This window comes from Manis javanica, chromosome 1 (genome assembly GCF_040802235.1).
Source record: "Manis javanica isolate MJ-LG chromosome 1, MJ_LKY, whole genome shotgun sequence".
In the NCBI taxonomy this organism is placed as follows: Eukaryota; Metazoa; Chordata; class Mammalia; order Pholidota; family Manidae; genus Manis; species Manis javanica.
This window is the reverse complement of record NC_133156.1, coordinates 211,285,040-211,307,440: the sequence shown is the minus strand read 5'-3', so window position 1 is coordinate 211,307,440 and position 22,401 is coordinate 211,285,040. Positions and strand designations below refer to the sequence as shown.

The following is a 22,401-nucleotide window of genomic DNA, read 5'->3' as shown; positions in this document are numbered from 1 at the left end:
ATTATGACATGATAGAAACAGCTAAAGAAATCTCAACAGAAACAATACAAACCTACTGTAAAAATAGCAACTTTGCTCAGTAATTAACAGAAACCTTCAATTTTGGTTTTTGAAAGAAAAAACAAGTTTGTCAAACTTCATGTAACCATAGTTCAACTGAAGGAAAAAAAAATCTCAACATTCCAAGTCAAAATATCTTATATGATTAGCAGACTCCAGTAGTGTTAGTGAATCAGCATCATAGCACTCACCAGAAATATGAGACACCAAAAGAAAAGTATCAATGTAATGGCTATGAAGTAAAAATGACAATGACTGACTTATTACTGTTCAAGCTGAATGACGTTCAAAAAAGTAAATATAACTGTGGGGGCAGGGGTTGTTCTGCAAAAAGCTTTTTATAATCTCTACTCATTGCTCTATGAAGGCTTGGCATTTGCGTTTTTACTGAAGGGAGAAAGGGTTGTGAAGACAAAGGCATCAAGGAACGGAGAAGAAACAGATGAAGAAGTTTTAATAATGACACTGTCCATCTCGTTTATTATCACTCAGCACCTCCAATGCTTTATTTCCATAAACTTTGTTGCCTCTTAAGAAAATGACAGGAGTACACAGAGACAGTGGGAGATTGTTAAGTCACCTATTCTCAAGGTACTGAAAGGAAAACAGAATTCCAAAAAAGGATTTTAAGGATGCACAGGTGTTGAGATAACTCTGATAACAACTATAGATAATCTCTATATTTACTCCATTATTCTTACCTGTTTCAACTAGAAAATATTCGGTAACTTGTAATACCAAACCTTTTCCTAAAGACCATAATTTTCACCTACATGTGTACTTACAGCATAGGTCTTTTATATCGCATATCATTAATTCACCTCCGAAGACTGACACATGAATCTTGAATTCCCTGGATACTAAAAATGAGGTGGAAGTTAGATTAAGAGAATCTTCTTTCTTTGAAAACTTAGGGCAAAAGATCTCCCTTCTCTTGGTTCCTATCACTTGTCAGTGATTCTTCTCATGTGCTCCTTCTTTCTCTATCTCCCTACTGGTCCCTTCAAATCTGCTAGACAACCACTTTAGGGTGAGGGTGAGGATGTGTGCATATGTGTGACAATTTTCTGCTTGAATATATTATCTCAATCCATCTGTCCAAAACCTAACTGCACATCTTGGCTTCACTCAACTTCCCCATCTCTCCAGGCCATCTATGCCCCAAACTTCTCCTGTTGTTAATGTCTTTAACATCATTACCATTCACTCTTGGACTGGTTCACCATCTTCTGGATAATCTGAAATGACAGACTGAGGACTAATTGTTCACCCTACATCTACCACCTATCCTCCATAGGACTAACTTGCCCCTGCCATCAAGCAGTTCACTATGGATACCTCTGTTCAAGCTATCTTCGGTAGTTCCCTTATTTGTATCATGTTTATTTTGTGCCCCGAAGACAGTTTTTCAAGACTTATTTTTGTCTCATCTACCTCTCTATAGCAATATACAGTGACTACAAATCATGGGTTCTGGAGTTAAGAAGACAGCCTGAATGCAAATCCTGATTCCACCACTTCCTAGATGAGATGTACAACTTTGGGCCTGTTCCAGACCTTTCTTTATGTGTCAGCTTCTCCATCTGTTAAACGGAAAATAATGGCTGTGAGGAGGATTAAAATAATACTTGTAAAGAACTTAGATAAAACCATGCCAAGTATACAGTAAGTACTCCATAAATGTTAACTGTTATTATAATTAGTGTTATTAATATCTAATATTTATTATTATTATTCGATACAAATCATTTGAGGCATTTTCACCTGTTCCCTGCATGAGCCCTTCTTGCTTATTTCTCCCAGGGTTTTTTTTTTCTTTTATATTAAGGTATCATTGATTTACACTTATGAAGGTTTCACATGAAAAACAATGTGGTTACTACATTCACCCATATTATCAAGTCCCCCTCCACAACCCCATTGCAGTCACTGTCCATCAGTGTAGTAACATGTCCATCAATGTAGTAACAGAGACACTACTTGTCTTCTCTGTGCCACACTGTCTTCCCCATGAACCCCCCCACACCATGTGTACTAATCATAATACCCCTCAATCCCCTTCTCCCTCCCTCCCCACCTGCCCTCCCACACCCCTCCCCTTTGGTAACCACTATTCCCTTCTGGGAGTCTGGGAGTCTGCTGCTCCTTCAGTTTTGCTTTGTTGTTATACTCCACAAATGAGTGAAATCATTTGATATTTGTCTTTCTCTGCCTGACTTATTTCACTGAGCATAATACCCTCTAGCTCCATCCACGCTGTTGCAAACAGTAGGATTTGTTTCTTTCTTATGGCTGAATAGCATTCCATTGTGTGTATGTACCACCTCTTCCTTATCCATTCATCTACTGATGGACACTTCGGTTGCTTCCATTTCTTGGCTATTGTGAATAGTGCTGCAATAAACATAGGGGTGCAAATGTCTTTTTGAATCTGAGAACTTGTTTTCTTTGGGTAAATTCCTAGGAGTGGAATTCCTGGGTCAAATGGTATTTCTATTTTTAGTTTTTTGAGGAACCTCCATATTGCTTTCCACAATGGTTCAAACAGTTTCCATTCCCCTTTCTCCACATCCTCGCCTGCATTTGTTGTTTCTAGTCTTCTCGATGTTGACCATGCTAACTGGTGTGAGGTAATATCTCATTGTTTTTAATTTGCATTTCTCTGATAATTAGGGATGTGGAGCATCTTTTCATGTGCTTGTTGGCCATCTGAATTTCTTCTTTGGAGAATTGTCTCTTCATATCCTCCACCCATTTTTTAATCATGTTATTGCTTTTTGGTTGTTGAAGTGTGTGAGCTCTTTATATATTTTGGATGTTAGCCCCTTGTTGGATGTCTTTTACAAATATATTCTCCCATACTGTAGGATGCCTTTTTGTTCTGCTGATGGTGTCCTTTGCTATAAGGAAAGGACTTCTTAGCTTGATATAGTCCCATTTGTCCATTTTTGCTTTTGTTTCCCTTGCCTGAGGAGATGCGTTCAGGAAAAAGTTGCTCATGTTTATATTCAAGAGATTTTTGCCTATGTTTTCTTCTAAGAGTCTTATGGTTTCATGACTTACATTCACGTCTTTGATCCATTTCAAGTTTACTTTTGTGTATGGGGTTAGACAATAATCCAGTTTCATTCCTTTACACGTAGCTGTCCAGTTTTGCCAACTCCAGCTGTTGAAGAGGCTGTCTTTTCCCCATTGTATGTCCATGGCTCCCCAGCAGGTTTTCATTCTGCAATATTCACCTCAACTGCTTACTATTTAAATTTAAACCACATTTTAAGGCTCATCTTTCAGAAAGCCTTTCCTACATGTAGGCAATGGATTGCAATCATTTTCTGATCTTCTGAACTGTTAATCAAGAATCACATTATTTAGTATATAATCACAAAGTGTCCCACATTACTTAATGTTTTAATGGAATTAAATTACTTAGTATTATCCCTATATCTAGTCTGCCATCTCCTTGAGAAGAAGGATCACATCCTCTGCAACACCTCAATCCAAAACTCACTAAATAATCTTGAGGAACACACTAAGAGAAGGATAGGAATGATATGGCAGCAGAAGGAAGCAACAGGACCAAACTCTCAACAACAGACTATAAAAAGTCACCATCTCCTCTTCCTTTTGAATCACTTAAAATCAGGATTCTTTGCCAACCACTTAAACCACTCTAAAAAACAACCATACAGACAGCAAGTGCATCCTCCTAACTAAATTCAGTGATCTCCTAAACCTTACCTTCCCTAGTTCTCTTCTGTATCTGATTTCACATCACCACTTTTTAACAACCTCAAACTACCTGTCTCCGAACACAGAGGAAATACCTTGTAAAGACACTGGGCAAAGACAGCCATTTATAAGTCAAGGAATGAAGCCTCAAAAGAAACTAACCCTAATGCACCCTGATCTTGGACTTCTGTTCCCCAGAACTGTGAGAAAATAAAATTTCTGTTGTTTAGGCCACCCAGTCTATGATACTTTGTTATGGCAGCTCTAGCAAACTCATACAGAACCCAGAAATGACCCATACAAACATATTCAACTGAGCTTTGATGAAGGAGCAAAGGCAATTCAATGGAAAAAGGATGGTCCTTTCAACAAATGGTAATGAACAACTGGACATCCACATGCAAAAAAAAGACTCCTGACACAGATCTTACTAAATTTGGGAGACCTCTTCCAAAATTAACTCAGATGGATCACAGACTTAAATGTAAAATGCAAAACTATAAAAAGTTCTAGAGGATAAGAGAAAATCTAGGTGATTTTGGTTTGGGTTTGGCAGTGAGGTTTTAGATGTAACACCAAAGACACAATCAATGACAAAAATAATTTATAAGATGAATTTCACTAAATTAAAAACATCTGCTCTGCTAAAGACACTGTAAAGAGAATGAAAAGAAAAGTCACAGATTGGGAGGAAATACTTGTAAAACATATCTGCTAAAAGACCCATATACAAAATACATAGAGAACTCTAAAATCTCAATAAGAAAAACAATCCAATTTTTAAAAGAACAAAAGATCTGAGCAGACACCTCACCAAGTAAGGCACACAGATGGAAAATAAGCATACAAAAAGATGTTCAACATCCTATGTCACCAGGGAACTGCAAATTCAAACAACAATACAATATCACTACACACCTATTAGAATGGCCAAAATCCAAAACTATGACACCACCAAATGCTAGCAAGGATGTGGAGCAACAGGAACAGAATTTAGTGCTGATTGTAATACAAAATGGTATAGACACTCTGGAAGACAAGTTTGGCAGTTTCTCACAAAGCTAAACAGAGTCTTACCACACAATCCAGCAATTGCTCTCCTTGGTATTTACCCAAATGAGTTAAAAAGTTATGTCCACACAAAAACCTGCATATAGAGTTTATAGCAGCTTTATTCATAATTGCCAAAACTTGGAAGCAACCAAGATGTCCTTCAATAGGTTACTGGTATGTAAACCATACACTGGGATGCCATTCAGTGATAAAGAATAAATGAGCTCACATCTGTTCTTTTATTTGTTCTATTAAGCCACAAAAAGATACGGAAGAACCTTAAATGCATATTGCTAACTAAAAGAAGCCATTCTTAAAAGACTATATAATTAGATTCTATATATGTGACATTCTAGAAAAGACAAAACTATGGAGATAGTAAAAAGACAGTGGTTGCCAGGAATGAGGGAAGAGGTAGGGAAAGCACAGAGGCAGGCTCACATCATTTTTAGGGTAGTGATAATACTCTGTATTATACCATAACAATGGATACATGTCATACATTTGTCCAAACCCACAAAATGATCACCACCAAAGGTGACCCTAATGTAGACTATGAACTTTAGTTAATAAATAGAGTATCAATATTGTTTAACCAATTATAACAAATGTATCACACTAAAGCAAGATACTAATAGGAGAAATTTGGGGCACATAGATGGGAAATCTGCACTTTCTACTCAAGTTTGTCTGTAAACCTAAAAATAGATGAGTCTACAGAAAGTAAAATAAATCCCTGGTACCAAAAATGAAGGGAAATGGAAAATCCAAATTAAGGCTTCCACCAGCAGTGGGATGAGGAGGGGTATGGGGAGAAGTTGGTCTCTGCAAACTAGGTGCTTGGAGTTTTAAACCTATTTAAGGTCAGGTGTACAGACCTTGGGACAACTCTAAACAGTACACTAGAACAAAGACTCTTGGATAAAACTAGGACCCTCAGAAAAAACTGTGTCCTCAGTAAAGTGAAAACAATAGGAAGGGAGGGAGGGAGGAAGGAAGGAAGGAAGGAACCCACAAACACAGGAGTAGGAAAGCAACAAAGTTTATCTCTGTTTGGGCTTTGAATAGGGAGCTAGAAAAAAGTTGCTTAAAAATTCAAAACCAAGTGTACACTGCTCACTTGGGCCTGGAGTTCAAATCTGCATGACCCATAAATATTTTTAACCAAACAGAGAAATTAACATAAAAATTAGTCCCAGTCCAGTGGAGTTCCTGGAAGAAGCAAAAAAAACAACTGCTTTGGAAGGACACCCTCCCATTTTGAGACACAAAAGATTCATACAGTAAAACAAGAATTCAAAATTAAAGTCCACCATGAGTGCATGAGTCAGCAAACATAACAAACAGATTACCCACCACAAATCTGAAATGATAGAATGGTAATGTCAAAGAGAATGTTAAGTATGTTAAAATAACCAAAACTAGAAAAAGAACTCAAAACTATAACAAGAAACTATGCAAAAAGAATACAGATTTGAAAAATAACAAAATAGAGCTTCTAGAGATGTAATTATTAATATTTAAGTAGCAATGCAATCTGTTATGTACTGAATGATTCCCTCTCACCTCAACCCCCCCACACATGCATATTCATGTTTGAAGCCCTAACTCCCAATGAAACCCCTCAGAGTTCCCATATATGTGCCCCAAATTTCTCCTATTAGTATCTTAGGGTTAGTAGCCCTAAACCCCAATGAGATGGTGTTTGGACATGGGGCCTTTGGGAGATAATTAGGTTTACATTAAGTGATAAGAGTGGGGGCCCTCATGATGGGATTAGCGCTCAGAGAGCTTTGCTCCTCTCTACAATGTTAGCGCACAGTGAGATGGCGGCCATCTACAGACTAGGAAGAGAGCTCTCACCAGAAACCAACTGCTGGCACACCCTGATCTTCAACTTCTACCCTCCAGAATTGAGAAAGTAAATTTCTGTTGCGTAAGCCACCCAGTCTATGGTATTTTGTCTTGGCAGCCTGAGCTAAGACAGACTCCAACTGACCAAATGTGAAAGTATGAGCATCAAAATAAATGACAATGATGAATTAGGACCCAAAGGATAAAATTAAAATCCTCCAGTCCAAAAATAAATAAACGGAGAAGTAAAAGCTCTTCATTAGAGTAGAATGTCAACCAATAAACGTAGGAAAAAATAGTTAGAAAAGCCCTATTTTGCAACCATCATAGTAATAATTCAAGTAAGAATCACCAAATGGATGCTAAAACTAATCAGTGCAAGTTAGATGAGGAAGATATTATACAGTCTCAAAGTATCTCCCCACCAATTACTTATTAATTACAAAAGGAAAAAAATAATTTTGTAGTAAAGAAACCTGGCAGATCCATGTTAACCAAGTGACCAAAACTAACACTAATAATGGGACAGATCAACATCACATGCCTCCTGATATAATTCACTGAGGACATATCATTTATAAACATTTCTGCCAAAAATGTATAACCTGAATTTAAACAAAAGAAACACTAGACATACCAAAAATGAAGGACGTTCTACTAAATGACATATACTCTTAAAAAATTAAGTGTGAGTGTTTAGAAAGACAAAGAAAGGCTTAAAAACTATTCTAGATTAAAAGGCACTAAAAAGTCTTGAAAACTAAAAGCATTGTATGATCCTGGACTGCTTTCTGGACTACGCAGAAAATGCTATTATGGATATTATTATTAGGATCATTGGCAGAAGTCTGAATAAGGTCTACAGATCATAGTATTAATATTAAATATTAATATAATTTTTGACACTTTTATATTTAAATATTAAATGTTAATAAATATTAATGTTAAATTTTTCTGCTTTTGATTGCTGTGGTTTTAAGTCAATATATTTATTTTGAGAAATATACACTGAAGTGTTTACAGGTAAAGGAGCATAATGTCTGCAATTTACTCTAACGTGGGTCAGAAATAATAATATGTATATATAGAAAGAATACACAATAAAGTAAATATGGCAAAGTGTTAACCACTGAGTTAGGGTATATGAGGGTATATGAGTAAGGGTATATGAGAGTTTTTCAAGTTACTCTTACTCTTGCAGTTTTCATGCGAGTTCTTTTTTTTTTTGAAGCTACAGAAATTTTGAACAGACTGGACATAGACATAGACACAAGCAAAGATATTAAAGATAGGAACCATAATACATGACACAGCATAAAGAGTTGGAAATATCATGTTACAGAACATGCAGAAATGGAAGAAATAAAGCATACAACAGGAGCTATCAAGGGAAACAACAGAGAGATGAGGAAGTAATAATATAATACACCGGCTCAGAATTTTCCAGGACTGATGAAATATGCTACTCTTCAGATAAAAGAAAACAAATATTTTCACTTACAACAACATTTAGAAACATCAGTATGAAACTGTAGGACACCAAAGTCACCAAAAAGAAAAAAATCTTACAAGTCAATCACAAAGAAGAGACAGATTAGGTACAAGGAACAACAACTGACAATAGACTTATAAGCAGCAACAAAGGTAACCAGAAGACAACACATTATCTTCAAAGCTGAGTGAAAATTGTCAACCTAGAATTCTATATCACACATAATTATGATTCAAAAGTAAAGAAACATAAATACACTTTTGGAAGAAAAAAAAAAAAGACTGAGTTTACCTTACACCATCCCTTACTTGAAAGAGAGGAAAGAAAAAAAGGGAGACAGGGAAGGGAAGGGAGAGAGGGAAGGAAAAAAAGTCAGAGAAACAAAGGAGGAGCCCTACCAAATAATGCTCATCAGGAAGAAAAAAGCTAAACCGAGAATGAGGGAGTATAAGGTGCCAAGAAACAACAGTAAGCAAAGAAACTGAAAACACTTATCAGTAAAAGAGCACTGTCTGCATAAAACAATGGTAATAAACACTAATCTGGCAGACAGAAACAATGTAGAACTAAAAAAAGAGACAGTAACAAAACATAGAAAGGTGGTAGCTGAACTAAACATTTTAATGCCCATGTATACACCAGAAGTGAATACAGAGATATTAACTTTATTATGCATGCTGAAATTTTAAAATAAAAGTATAAAAATAAAATGTGTAATTTTTAACTCAACAGAGAGGAAAGGGGAGAAATGAAAGAAAATTCACTGAATGGCATCCAAATAGTTACCAAAGCAGGTTAGAAAGACAAGATTAGTCCTAATTAATTTGGAAAATATTATACTGTAAATCAAATGAGTTCACATTCTTTAATAGGCATTCATTTGTCTGTATCTTGGTTATTTGTAGCATTATCTACTACATTTCACAATATTAGAATGGCAGTCTATTACCTCTGCCCACTTTGGTCCCACAGCAGTATTTTTATCCATATTTATTCTTTTAGAATGGCTTCCCTCAGTTCTCTACAAATGCAAACCCAGAATTTTTTTTTTAAGTCTGAGGAAAGGTATGCTCTTCCAGCAAGTCTTTAGCAAATTAACCCCAACTCACTTACTCTTACCTTAGTATCTATAACATGTTATTGCTCTTTTAATTTTTAAAATATTCCTCAGATGTTCCTTTAGCACATTTTGCTTCCTCAGTCTGAGCATAGCTCCTCAAAATTACGACATTATTAACTATTTCCTAAATAGTCTAGCATAGTGTTGTTTATTTTTCACTTAAGGATGAAACAAACTTTTTCTTAATAAGCTGAAAATCAAATTTTGCAAAATATGCACACATAAACATATCTCATATAAAAATAAATGTTTCTAAGGACTTTATTCTAATCTTTAGATAAGAAAGTTAAAGTGGACAACTTTTTAAACAGTCATTTCCCCTGTTTTCTTTTCTTTTCACTCTTGCCAATTTCAAAGAGTCCACATGCTCAGAGCTAAAATGTAAAAGGTCAAGCGAGAGGAAGTCAGGCACCAATTGTACAGTGAGGGTTTTCATTAAAACTGAAAATGTGGCTCACATTCCTATTACTGTACCACCTTAAAGAAGTATCACATAATAGTTATCATTTACTACTGTATTAGAAGAAAAGGCTAAGAATAAAATTCATAAATTAAAAAGAAAAAAAGAGCCAAACGATGAGATAAATTAAAGAAGATGTAAATAAATGGAAATAACTTTATTCACAGATCAAGAGACTCAATGCTGTTAAGATCTCAATTTTCCACAAATTTGAGCTGCAGATCCCACAAAATCTCAATAAAATCCCAGCAGGCTATCTATATGATAAAATGTCACAAAATTTTGTTCCAAGGACATAAAAAAAATTAGTGCATGGAAAAAATGGTAAAATCTAAGGTATAGTTAACTACACTGTGCCAATTAATCTCCTGGTTTTGATAATGCACTATGGTAAAGATGTCAACCATTAGGGGAAGCTAGGTGTTTGGTACACAAAACCTTTGTATTCTTTTTGCAACTTTCTATGAGAAATTTATGTAACTTGGAAAGTTGAAATTAAAATTTATATGAAAAGCGAAGAACCTAGAATAGATAGAACAACTATGAAAAAGTAGAACAAAGTTGGAGGACTCACACTACCTGATTTCAAAACTTTCCATAAAGCTATAGTGAGGCACTGCTGAAAGTATAGCCATACAACTCAACAGAACAGAACGAAGCTCAGAACATACCCACACATGTATTGTCAAAAGTACCAAGACAATTCATTTGTGATTCATTTACATGAAGTTCTAGAAGGGCTTTTATAGTGATAAAAATCAGAATAGTGATTGCTATGGGGGAGTGGGTGTGAGACTGACTGGGAAGGGATACAACAGAATTTTCTGAGGTTAAGGAAATGGTCTGTCTTAACAAGGGTTACACAGTTGCCTGTATGTCAAAACCCATCTAAGATAAGATCTCTGCATTTCACTGTAAGTAAACTACAAATTTTTTAAATAGAAATTGCATACGAGTTTTGTAAAATATTAGTCTACAAAAAACTGTTTGAAAATATATCAAAAACTAAGATTATCTTTTGGGAGTTAGATTATTGATCATTTTAATTTTTTCTTATAGTTTTCTTATTACCTATGATTCCTTTAAAAATTGTGCATACCATAATCAAGAAAACAAGAAACATTTAAAAAGTTTATGCCAGAACAAAAATATCTAGCTCATATTCTACCAATCTACTAACTCCTTATATTAGTTACCCTCCAGATCTGTAGCATTTTCAGGATGTTCTCCTGGTAATCCCTCAGGAAGAGTTGGGAGAACAACAGCAACCCTTATGAGTTTCCATTAGCCCTAAAGACAGTGCTAATGAATTTATTCTTCACAAAGAAATGACGTCATTGCTAGTGTTTCTTTACAGTGACTATAGCAAGAAAATTAAAAAAAGAAATCTCACAGATCTCTATTTTCTAATAAAACATCTACACTTCCACCATAGCTTCTTCTTCTTTCTTTGTAGCTGATATCATTCTTCCATTATTAATTTATTTGAACATTTATAAAGTACCTATTATGTGTACCTCAGTAAGATTTCAAATTTTGAGGTCCTCTTCAAATCATTTTTCTCCATCCACATATTTCTCCACAGAGACCCATCAAATTTTTCTCCAAGATACTTCTCATAGGTTCCTTCCTTTTCATTCTTTACTACTTTTTGCCTGGTCTAGCCCATCATCACTTACCCTTAGCTTACTCCATATAATCTAGCACAGTACTATGAATCCTTAGGAGTCACTGGGATTCTTTTCTGAGGTTCTGAAAGGTCAAAACTATTTTCATAATACTGAAATGTTATTTGCCCCCTTTTACTGTGTTGACATTTGCACTAACAGTACAAAAGCAACAATGATAAAAACTGCTGGTGTCTTGGCATAAAAAGTGGCCCTACAATGTACTACCCATCACTGTATTCTTCACAGCTATGCACTCACAGGAAAAAATACCACCACACGCACACATACACACAAACAGCTTCACGCCTTGATGAAGCATGAACTTTATTAATTTTATTAAATCTTGACCCTTGAATACATGTCATTTTAACACTCTATTTAATGAAATACATAAAGCATTTCTGCTACATACCAAAGTACAATGGTTGTCCCAAAGAACAGGACATGTGATTGTGAGTTGCAAACTGAACTAGCCATTTTTTCCAAAGAACATTTTTACTTGAGAAAACTGATTAATTGTGGTTATTCATGCTTAGATATTTAACATTTTCTTGAAAGTGAACTAAATGAATATGTCATTTCAGTTGAAAAACCAGCAGTATTTGTTGCAAGTGATGAATTTAGTACTTTCAAAGAGAAATATGAATCTTTGAAAACCTGTACCTATGTATCAATACTGTAAGACTTTTCTGATGAGATGAGTGATAATATTTTGATATTGTATAATGGAATATGGCAACTTTGGGAAGATCTGGGTAACTCAGTGCATCTATATTTTCCAAATGACTAACACATGATGTTAAAAAATCATTCATGGGCCAAAAAGATGCATTTTAAGTCCAAGACAGACCAATAATTAGCATTTTAACATAACAGAAGGAAAGGTTTCCTGATATGTCTTGGATTACACATTGCAACCAAATTTTAAGATACTACCAATTGTCAAGTTGTGGAGAAATGTAAGAGGGAAAACAGGCTGAAAAGGCTATTAAAATATTCTCCTTTTCCAAATACACATACATGAAAGACTAGATTTTCTTCAGATATGTCCACAAAACAAAGTATCCCAATAGAATGAAGAAGCAGAATTGAATCTGTTGTCTTTCATTTAACCAGACATTAAAGAGATTTGCAAAATGTACAGTGCAACTCTCCTCACTGAATTTCTTGTTTGGAAAATATAGTTATTTTTCATATGATAACATGTAAAAGGTTATTATTCTTTTTAACAAATTGTATTTTTAAAAATTCCTCAGATATAATTGCTAACATAGTCAATAGCAATAGATTTAACTAAGATAAACTTTGGGGTTTTCAGTAATTTTTAAGAGCATAGAGGGATTCTGAAACCAAAAAGTTTGAGAATCACAGATTCTATTTAACATTACTTCTGTCCTTCCTTTCTGATCCATTCTCATTATGATTGCCAGAACGATCCTGAGCACTTTCAACATTACTCCTCCTGTACAAAAACCTTTAGAGATCCTAACATCCTACCACTTCAACCTCAGCGACTTTAGCTTTTGAAGAGTTTATAAATTGGCCCTACCTTACCTAGCAAATCTTACCTCCATGCTCCCCAACACAAGCCTTCCATGTTAGTTAATCCTCTCCTCTAGTCTCCAAGTCTTTCCCCGTGTAATTACAGTGCCTGGAATACCAACCCCCATTCCCTCCTTTGCCTTCCTCCTCTCCTTGCCCTGTCCAAGCTATGTAAACTTAACCAATTCTTAGGAGCCAGAGGGCAAAAAAGCATAGTGTCTTGAACATCAGGCTGAAGAGTTTGTACTTTAGGCTACAAACAATCTCAGATTCTTGGAGCCAGGGAAGTTGGGTGATTTATATAGAAAGAACTTTCTTATCATCTTAAATTTCTAAGAAGAGTTTAAACAAAAGAAATGTCTTACTTGAACATACCTTAATTTATGGTCAGATCTAAAATTCTTCAACAGAGTTTAAGGACTAAGGTAGGCAATACACTGTCACTAGGAATCCAAACCTATAATCTCAGGTCAAGGCAGCTGGAACTCTGAGATGTGGCATCTTCCAAACACTAAAAGACTGTTAAAAATATAGCTGAAGCAGAAAACAAGCAGTTTCATGTCTTGAATCTAAAGCCTTTTGATACTGGTGAACAACTTCTCTCCCTAAAAGCCCAATTTAATTGCATTTTCAAAACAACAACAAAAAAACCTATATGTATCAACTACATACATTCGCTAGTCAAAAAGGTCTTTAAAGTGACCTTTTTTCAAAGTATTTTCAAAGGCATTTAATAGTTATGGACATTGCTTAATATGCAGAAGATACAGTAATCCTGTTGGTTTAATAATAGGCCTAATAATTCACAATGCTTAATTCACTCTGTACCCCCTACTGCCAAAACTCTAGGTCAAGTCCAATGCCAACTTCTCTGTAAAATGTGTTGTGATTTCTCCCAACCAGAAACAATGATCTCCTTTCCTCTAAAGTCATATAACACTTGGTTTGTTCCCCGCTTCAGTTCATTCATTCATTCCACAAATACATATTGAGAATCTAATATGTGTCAGGCACTCTTCGAGGCTCTGGGGACAGAGCCGTGAACAAAACAAAACCACCAGCTTCCTAGATTTACACTACAGTGGCGAGAGAAAGGCAATAAACAAATAACATAAGGTGATACACACCCTAATGAAATGAAAATTACGTAGAGTAAGGAGCAGAGTTGAATCTTCTATGAAACTAATACAACTTAAAGTTCAGGCCCCCTCATTTTTGCATGGGCTTCTATGAGTGCCTAGAATTACGTAGAATGGAGCAGGTAGAGAGGAGTAGTAGGACACTAACAGGAAGCATTCTATGAAAAACATTGCTGACTGAATATCCAAGGGATCTCAGAAGAAAAGGACCTGACTGAGGTTACAGCATTTTTAGGGGGGGATCTTTTCTCATTCTAAATAATTACTTTCATATCAAGTTTATTCTAATTTACTTGTTTCCTTAATGAGGGCCACCAAAATTGTATAAAGTTCAGGCCCTATAAAATCTGGATCAATCCCTGGTATAGACATAAAGTAAGGGTGGGGTACTATAAACATATATTAAAAGGTGATGTCTGAGCTGAGACATGACAGGTACGAAGAAGCAAACCACATAGATATTGGGTAAGGAAGAATTCAGGCACAGACAGCAAGTGCGAAATCCCTGAGGCAGGAGTATGAGGACCAGGGTAGGTTAGGAGGACAGTAGCAGGGGAAATGCATAATAATAAAGAATACTAGATACTAACAGCAATTAACAATTATGAAGCATTGTGCGTAACACTATCCAAAACACTTTTATAAACATCTCTATTTTGAGCTGAGGAAACTGAGGCACAGAGAGGAGGATTAAGTAACTGGGTAATAGATCATGAAACTAGGCAGTCTGACTCCAAAATATAACTCTTAAATCATTTTACTATGCTACAGGGAGGTCAGCTGCCTCAACTATGGAGTGCCTAGATAATCTCTCAACCAGTGAGAGATTTAATGCACTAAAGAAGAGGAAACCAATGAAGTTATGATTTCAAACTATGATAACTTAGACATTTTATGTGTCCCGATAAATACCAAGTGCCAAGTCTGTCATTTTTGCTAATCCACCCAGTCTCTTACCTAATTCCTTTCATATTACAGCTATTCAATGTAGGATGGTGTTCAATGTAGTTTACAGAGAGAACTACCAACTATTCATTCCCAATACAAAACAATGCACTAGACATTTTCTCACAAGTAAATATACATATAGCTCTAATCGTGCATACCTCCTTTAGGAAATCCGTTAGGGAATCAGATCTGTATCAGTCAGATAAACTGCTCTTTCGTTTGTTTGTTTGTTTGTTTGTTTTGTAAAACTGTGGAGAAACTGCACAAACTGTTCCACTGCCACTTTTCACTTCAAATAATTACTGATACTGGGAAATTCTACCTTAAAATTTACCTTAAATACTCAAATGATCTTTCCTAAATTTAGGATCTTTTCCTCTGATAAGTCTAGACTTTGTCCTCCATGGAAATGAAAATGAGCATAATCCCAGATAACCACATTTTATTCTCCTTCAGCTGTGCTCTTCTAAATGTTTATGGTCTTCACATCTCTCATCAGAGGTGAGGTTTGAGAACTGAGTTTCCAGAAAGGTTCTTATAAATGCTGACTATAATGAAAGAATTAGTCTTTGATGATATTAATGAGAAGACCTTGAAAGATGCAGAGCTACAAATAAGCCAATATAATTCACTAAATACTTGTACAAATTAATTTCCTGACTTCACTTCCCAGTCTTCAATTTTTCTCCTGTCAGCTTTCATAGAGACCCTGCCTGTTTACAAAGACTGCTATGTGAATGCTACTTTGGAGCTTAGCAAAACTGCAGCAGCTACTTCAGGGGGAATGGCTTCCAAACACACATGGATAAAGTCAGTATTAACATTTCCAAAACATGTTTTCTACAAGACACTAATTCTAAGGACAAGCAACAGGGATCAGAGAAAAAGAATCTCACAGTCAAGTAAGTATGACGTTTTGCTAGGTTAAGCAATGTTTAACAGGTTTCTTTATTGCAGGACTTCTCATTCTCAGTCTTTAACATACTCATAGGAACTGCTTTCCCAGGAGCATCCTGGCCACAACTTTGGAAAATGCCTACCAAGTCCAGTCCAGAAGTAAAAGATAATTCCAAGATTTCAAGCCCTAGCAAACTGCCAATTTTGGGGCTTTTGGCAAAAGAGGGATATGGGGAAAGGCATATATCTGGAGGATGATGCAGTCTGTGAAGAGGTCAGGTACAGGTAATCAGTTAGAGCTCAGGAGAAAGCACAAGCTGGAGACATCTGGGAGTCATGCACAGGACCACAAGATGGGATCACAAGACTAGATAATTCCTTAGAAACACTGTAAGACTGGTCCTGCAAAACATCCTTACCTTGCCCTATCTCCAGCTTTAGTTATCTTCTACTTCTCTCTCTAGCAATAAATCTAGAAAAACATCAGGACATGGAGGAGGAATAAGACAAAGCAAACTGAAAAACTGCCTGAGAAAAAGTGCAACACATGTGAAAATCATATTAGTGTTGACAATGTGATCTGGTATAGAGCTACCTAATTTCTCCAAGAAAACTCTTAAATGACAGATTATAGATCACTAATCCCTTTCTTTTTGGGGAATGTCATGAATGCTGTAAGTCTCCTCTCCAGAAAACACATACATACACACAACAGTAAGCCTATTAATTTCAGAGGGCTTCAGGAGCCCAGCCACAGAGGTGTCTCTAGCTGTCGATTCCTAAGTCAATTCTAGGAAATCGCCACAACAGATACTTTATCTGACAAAGCCCAAAGAGTCATAGAACTTGTAAAGCATGACTTAAAAAAAAAAAAGCCTATATTTTCATGTACTTCAAGACAGTGCAGAGGAAATGTGTATGTATATATTTTAGCCTAGGAGAAATTAAAATTTATTCGTTGAATAAAACTCAAGTCACTTATTTAACACCATAAATTGAAGGGCATAAGATGGTAATATTTTCACAACAAAACAGCTTTGAGAAGTAAATGATTTTACAAGGTCACATAGCTAATAAATTCCAGATCTTCCACATCCTAGTTCAGTGCTTTATTACTAAACCACGCCACCTTGAATATAATAAGGAAATTATTCATTGGGTAGGATACAGTTTCAAAATAAAAAGCCCTTAAAATGCCAACCTAAGAATGACTATAAATAATTAGGACTCTTATTTACTTAATCTTATCATTCCAATTTTAGCACCTAATTATTGACAAATTAAGGAGCAAATTACATACACTGGCTTTTGAAAACAAACCCTCTAAAGCACTCCTCCCTAATCAACAATTTGTATAAATGAGAAAAAATCGGAAACAGCAAAACAAATACTAAAAATCTGTATCTTCATGGTATGTACATGATTACAGACAAAAATACAAATAGTTTTAGCTTTGGGTTATTTGGCAAGCAGGGGGTATGATGCCAAAAACCACATGGAGTTTCTCTGCTTTGGGCACTGATATTAGAAGATTCTGGCAGGCAGACATCAAGCATCTATTATCTGATGTCCACTTGGCAGACACTATAAAAACAGTGAGGCCTGGCTGCACAGCAGGAGTTAGTATTCCAACTACTACTTAAAAATCCACTCTAACTCAGAGTTTGGCTACAACTCATGCTGAATTAAATGCGTGCCTCAGTTCTCCACTGGAAATTCAGTAATGCATTATCTGCCGTATCCTACCCTTAGAGAGGCAGTACTGCCTACTGGCTAAGAACACAGTCTCAAAAGAGTAAGGTTTGAATTTTGGCTTTGTCACCTACCGACCCTGGCAAATTTCTGTAACCTCCTCCTTGTGTCTCAGTTTCCTCAAATGCAAAATGGAGTTAATAACAGAATCTATTTCACATCACTGTGAAGATTAAGTAAATCAATACATGGGAAAATCTTAGAGCAGTGCCTAGCAAGTCATAAGTACTCCATAAATGTTAGCTTTCATTATCATTACTTTAAACAGATGACAAGATTAATCAACTTATATCTGTATTGCACTTAGATGTCCTCAGGAAATTACAGACATTAATTTTTTTACTTTTTAATCATGTGGCTTAACTACCAGCTGTTCTTTCTAAATATAGTAAATAGATAGCCAATTATTTTTGTAAAGAACTTGAAAAGAACTTAGTGTACACACTGCCATCTAAGACTAATATATTTGTAAAGTTTTAGTTAACTTTTCATCTAAATGTAACTAGATTCCTGTAACCAGTTCTAAGCTACTTGGATCCATTCACTTCAACTTTCACAATCACCACTGATTCTAAAACACAATAATAGTTATTCTTAAATGGACTACTGCAATGAATAGCCTCCTAATTGCTCTTTCCCTTCCAATCTCCAGTCCCCACAATGCAGTAGGTCAAGCTTTTAAAAATACAAATCTAATTTTACTCCCATACTCAAAACCCTGCAATGGCTCCCTATTGTCCTAACGGGAAGTATGACCACCTCCTTACAAGACCTAAGAGGCCTGTATGATCTAGGACCATCCTTTCTCTGGCTGCTCAGGCCATTCATGCCTTCTTTCAAATCCTTACCCTGTTCCCTCTACAGCTGTGAGGGTTCTATGGTGTAATGATCAGCACTCTGGACTCTGCTCCCTCCAAAACCTTCACAGATTACGCTCCTTCCATTTGGCATAATCTCCTCTCCCTATTGCCTCTGACTCCCCAGAGGCGAAAAGGTCCTCTTGTTATATGCTCTCATAACCTAACGCTAATCTTCTCTTTTGTGCAGCACAAAATACAAGTACAATAAGATAATTATTTAAATGGTTGTTTAATGTTGATATATGTATGTATGTATGTATGTATGTATGTATGTATGTATGTAGTAAGACTTGGGAACACGTCTATCTTTTACTGACATAACCCAAGTGCCTAGGAGCCCAGCACCTTCTACATAGTAGGTGTGCCCAATACACCTGGATTACCTATGGGGAAAAGTAAGTGATGCTGCAAAGCAAATCATCCACAAAATAAGACTAATGCAGAATACTGGCTGCACTCTTAAGTTACCATATGCATTATACTGAAGTAAAAGTAAAAACCTGTTACTTAAGCATGGGCAAAATAAAGTTAAGAGTAAACTTTCCAAAAACAATCAGCCAAGCAATGCCAGAAAAGGTTTGCCTGACCCAGAAGCTGTGGGAGGGACAGGAAGAAAATAGCTCCTATTCACTTCCGATTCCCCTAATGACAAAGTTTAACTTTGTTGTCAAATCCTAAGCAGGCAGTATAGTTTTAATTTGCAAGGCAGCCAGTGAACCAAACCTTTTTTTAGAAGCAGCTACATATAGTTATTAACTTTGTCCACCCTCAGGTGTCATGTGAAACAGGAGAAGTTCCACACCAGTAAGAAGATACACAACTAAATCAAGACTGTTGCCACATTTGGCACTGTCCTCCTCCTCCTCTTGGCAGTCTCTGCGAGGCGAAGAGTTGAGCTGGCGAGGGAAGAGTGATTATCTCCTGCATTTAGAAGTGGTCCCTCTCTAACAGGAATGCTGTACTACTACTAATGGACTTTGAAATCTAACCTAGTTAGACCAGTACTTTTCCTAAGTATTCAATTCACTTTAAAAAAAAAAAAAGCTGAAACTTATGTGTCACTGACAAGTTTAAGAAGGCATCATAGTCCAATTTCACTTGGAGAAAACAAAGTTGCTCAAAAAAAAATCGTACTAGCCGTATGTCTTTTATAAAACAAAGTCATTACTTGGAAAATTATAAGAAACGAGTTATACGGATGCTAAGAGGCAAAAAGGTAGGGGGAGAACTGAGCCCCAGTGCGCAGCAGTTCCCAACCTCCAGCAGACGGTCCCGGTCCGTCGGAAGCACACAGGTTGGGCGCACGTCAAACCTCTGAGGTCTGGCTCGTCGCACTGACCCTGCCCATGCAACAAACGCCCAGACCCTCTCTGCGCTTACAATGGGCACAGGCGGCCGCTCCGGTTCGGCGCTGCCCGGGAAATGCGCGCCCAGGGAAGGCTCAGGTAAGGACCCGGAGGTCTCGGGGTTAAACATTCGGCCCTTTGTTCGCTCCAAGGCAGCGGAGACCGGGGCGACCGCTCCTCCTCCTCCTCGTCCCCGCCGGCTCTCGGGCGCCAGCGTATCCCGCGGACCGGCAGTGCGGACTCCGACGCGTCGGCTCCACCGCGCCCCCCGCCCGCCGCGCGACGGCTCCGGACCCCGCGGCCTCGGCCCCTCGCCTTTACCTTGTAGACGTCGCCGTAGGTGCCGCTGCCGATGCGCTGAATCAGCTCGAAGTCCTCCTGCGGGTTCCGGCGGGACAGATCAAAGCCGGGGTTCATGGCGGGCGCCGGTGCCCCCCGCCTCCCTCCCGGGCAAGGGAGGTGGGGTGCTCAGGGGGCCACACGGAGAGTGGGAGCCGCGGCCGGCCCCCCGCTGCCCCGGCGGTCACAATCGCCCGACTCCACGCTGCGGCCGCCGCGCCGCTCCCCTCACGCCGCCACCGCCGTCGCGGCCGCGGACGACGACGCTCGGGCTGCCCGTCCCCGCCCCCGCAGCCCGCCGCCGAGCCGAACCCGGTCACACCCACAAGGAGAGGAGAACGCTCGCAGCCACTCGCTCGGGGTGAGACTCCAACATGGCTTCCGCCTTCGCCGCTCCTCCCCTCCCCTTACTCCGGCTCCTCCGCCCTCCGCCCCCTTTTCCCGGCTCCGGCCCGAGTGCGCAGCCGCGATCCCGGAGGGAACGCTCCGCGGCGCCTCGCGCGTGCGGCCTCGGGCGCGCTCTGGCTCCGCTCGCAGGCCGGGAGTGGGCGGGCGGCCTGGCGGCGCCCTACTTCAACCCCGCGCCCCGCTGCAGCCCAGCGGTGCCAGAAAAGGCTTCCCTGCGCGGGGGAGCGCGGAAGGCACAGCAAGAAAGGAGCTGCTATTCGCTTCTGCTTCCCCTAATGACAAAGTTTAACGTTGCTGTATCGGGTCCCAATCCTAAACAGGTAGTAATAGTTTTAATTTGCAAGACAGCCAATGTCCCAAACTTATTTTTTTTTAAAGAAGCAGCTCCATATGGGACACAGCTGAGTACAACAGATTTTCTGGGATTGCCGGGAAGAGGTCACCCCGAGGAAAGCCCCTGAGAAAAGTGAGCTGTGCTAGATTCAATACCCGACACTCAGGCCGTTGGAGTCTGCCAGGGCGCAAAAGAGAGCAGGCTAGGAGGGCAGCCACCAAGGCGTGTGGAGTGGGTAGGGCGTGAGAAGCTCTAGGGAAAAACGCGTGGAGCAGCCGCCAGCCAGCTGGCTTGGAAAACGTGGGAGGCAGGCAGTGCACAGTACTAATGCTGTCATTGACCTTCATCACAGACGTCTGGATTATCAAAAACCCGGGCGGGGACTGTGCAAGCTGTCAAGCAACCTTGCAAAGGAGAGGTGGTAGAGGGTGGAGCGTGACAAGATCCATTCCTGCGCCTGAAATGTAAACACGTGACGACCCAGAAGCTCTTTAACTTACCTAGGCAAAACCCCACCCAGCATAAGACCTAGATTGTGATCATTGCAGGCAAAGTATGTGGATACCAGCTCCAACGGTTAATACCTGTCTAAGAAAGCATGTGGGTATGGAGGGTTAACTTTCTGTACTCAATGAACTGCCCACTAGGCATTTATAAGAGCTTTAAACAAGTAGCTGATGGCTACTTCTACAATGCCACTTGGGAGTTTTGCTTCAAAAATGCTTTCCTAGTACCCTTTGCCACCACACCTCCTGACTAGTGATATTTCTCTAATGCCTGGTGATTCGTGAGAAACTAGGTCTTATCAAACCTGTTAAGGATAAAGTAACTATAATTAAATTATAAACAGGTAGTATAAACAAATTATAAACTACTTATAATTAACTGCCCCATACATTTCATTTTTTCAGTCCTTTTGCTTACACTGAATCCATATTTATTAAATTCTCAAAAAAGTTATTTAATTATTGACTAAAAGACGTTGGAAAATGACCATCTTTACACCTATACGAGTAGCCTTTCAATTATCTGATTTATAATTACAGCATCAGTAATATGAACATACCACTGCCCTCTGAATGCTTATCATTTGGTTTCTTCTAGAAGGATCTCCCTTAAGCCTTTGGTATCTTAACAACTAAACCCCTAACTATAAATGTTACTCCAATCCTGCTGTTGCCTGTTTAAGGGCCCAGAGTGCAGGCCTTCCTTCAGCTTGTCCACATTTGGAGAATTGTTTGGCCTCTAAGCCAAATATGAAGTTAATTAGCCCCAGATTCAGAGAAACGGACCTAATAAACTACCCCAAATAGGAATTCGTTCTCTCCTTCCCTGCTGTTTAATGCTGGAAAGTGAAATTCTCAGCATAAGAGTGTTTCAATGGTTTCACTGTTTTGT

The 22,401-nt window shown here is 38.3% G+C and overlaps 1 protein-coding gene across 5 annotated transcripts in view; it reads right to left on the bottom strand.

Annotated features, from left to right (window-relative positions):
• The window catches only part of MAP4K3 (mitogen-activated protein kinase kinase kinase kinase 3), a 254,608-nt gene extending 233,937 nt beyond the window's left edge, over positions 1–20,671 (bottom strand). For 3 of the 5 annotated variants that reach the window (XM_037009324.2, XM_037009325.2, XM_037009326.2), the window contains exon 1: positions 20,244–20,669. In XM_037009324.2, coding sequence (XP_036865219.1) covers positions 20,244–20,339 — 96 coding nt within the window. In that variant the 5' untranslated portion in view covers positions 20,340–20,669. Of the gene's footprint in view, positions 1–20,243 lie in introns of all 5 variants that reach the window. The other 2 variants (XR_005058777.2, XM_037009323.2) reach the window with 2 other exon arrangements.
• Between the last annotated feature and the right edge of the window lie 1,730 nt (positions 20,672–22,401).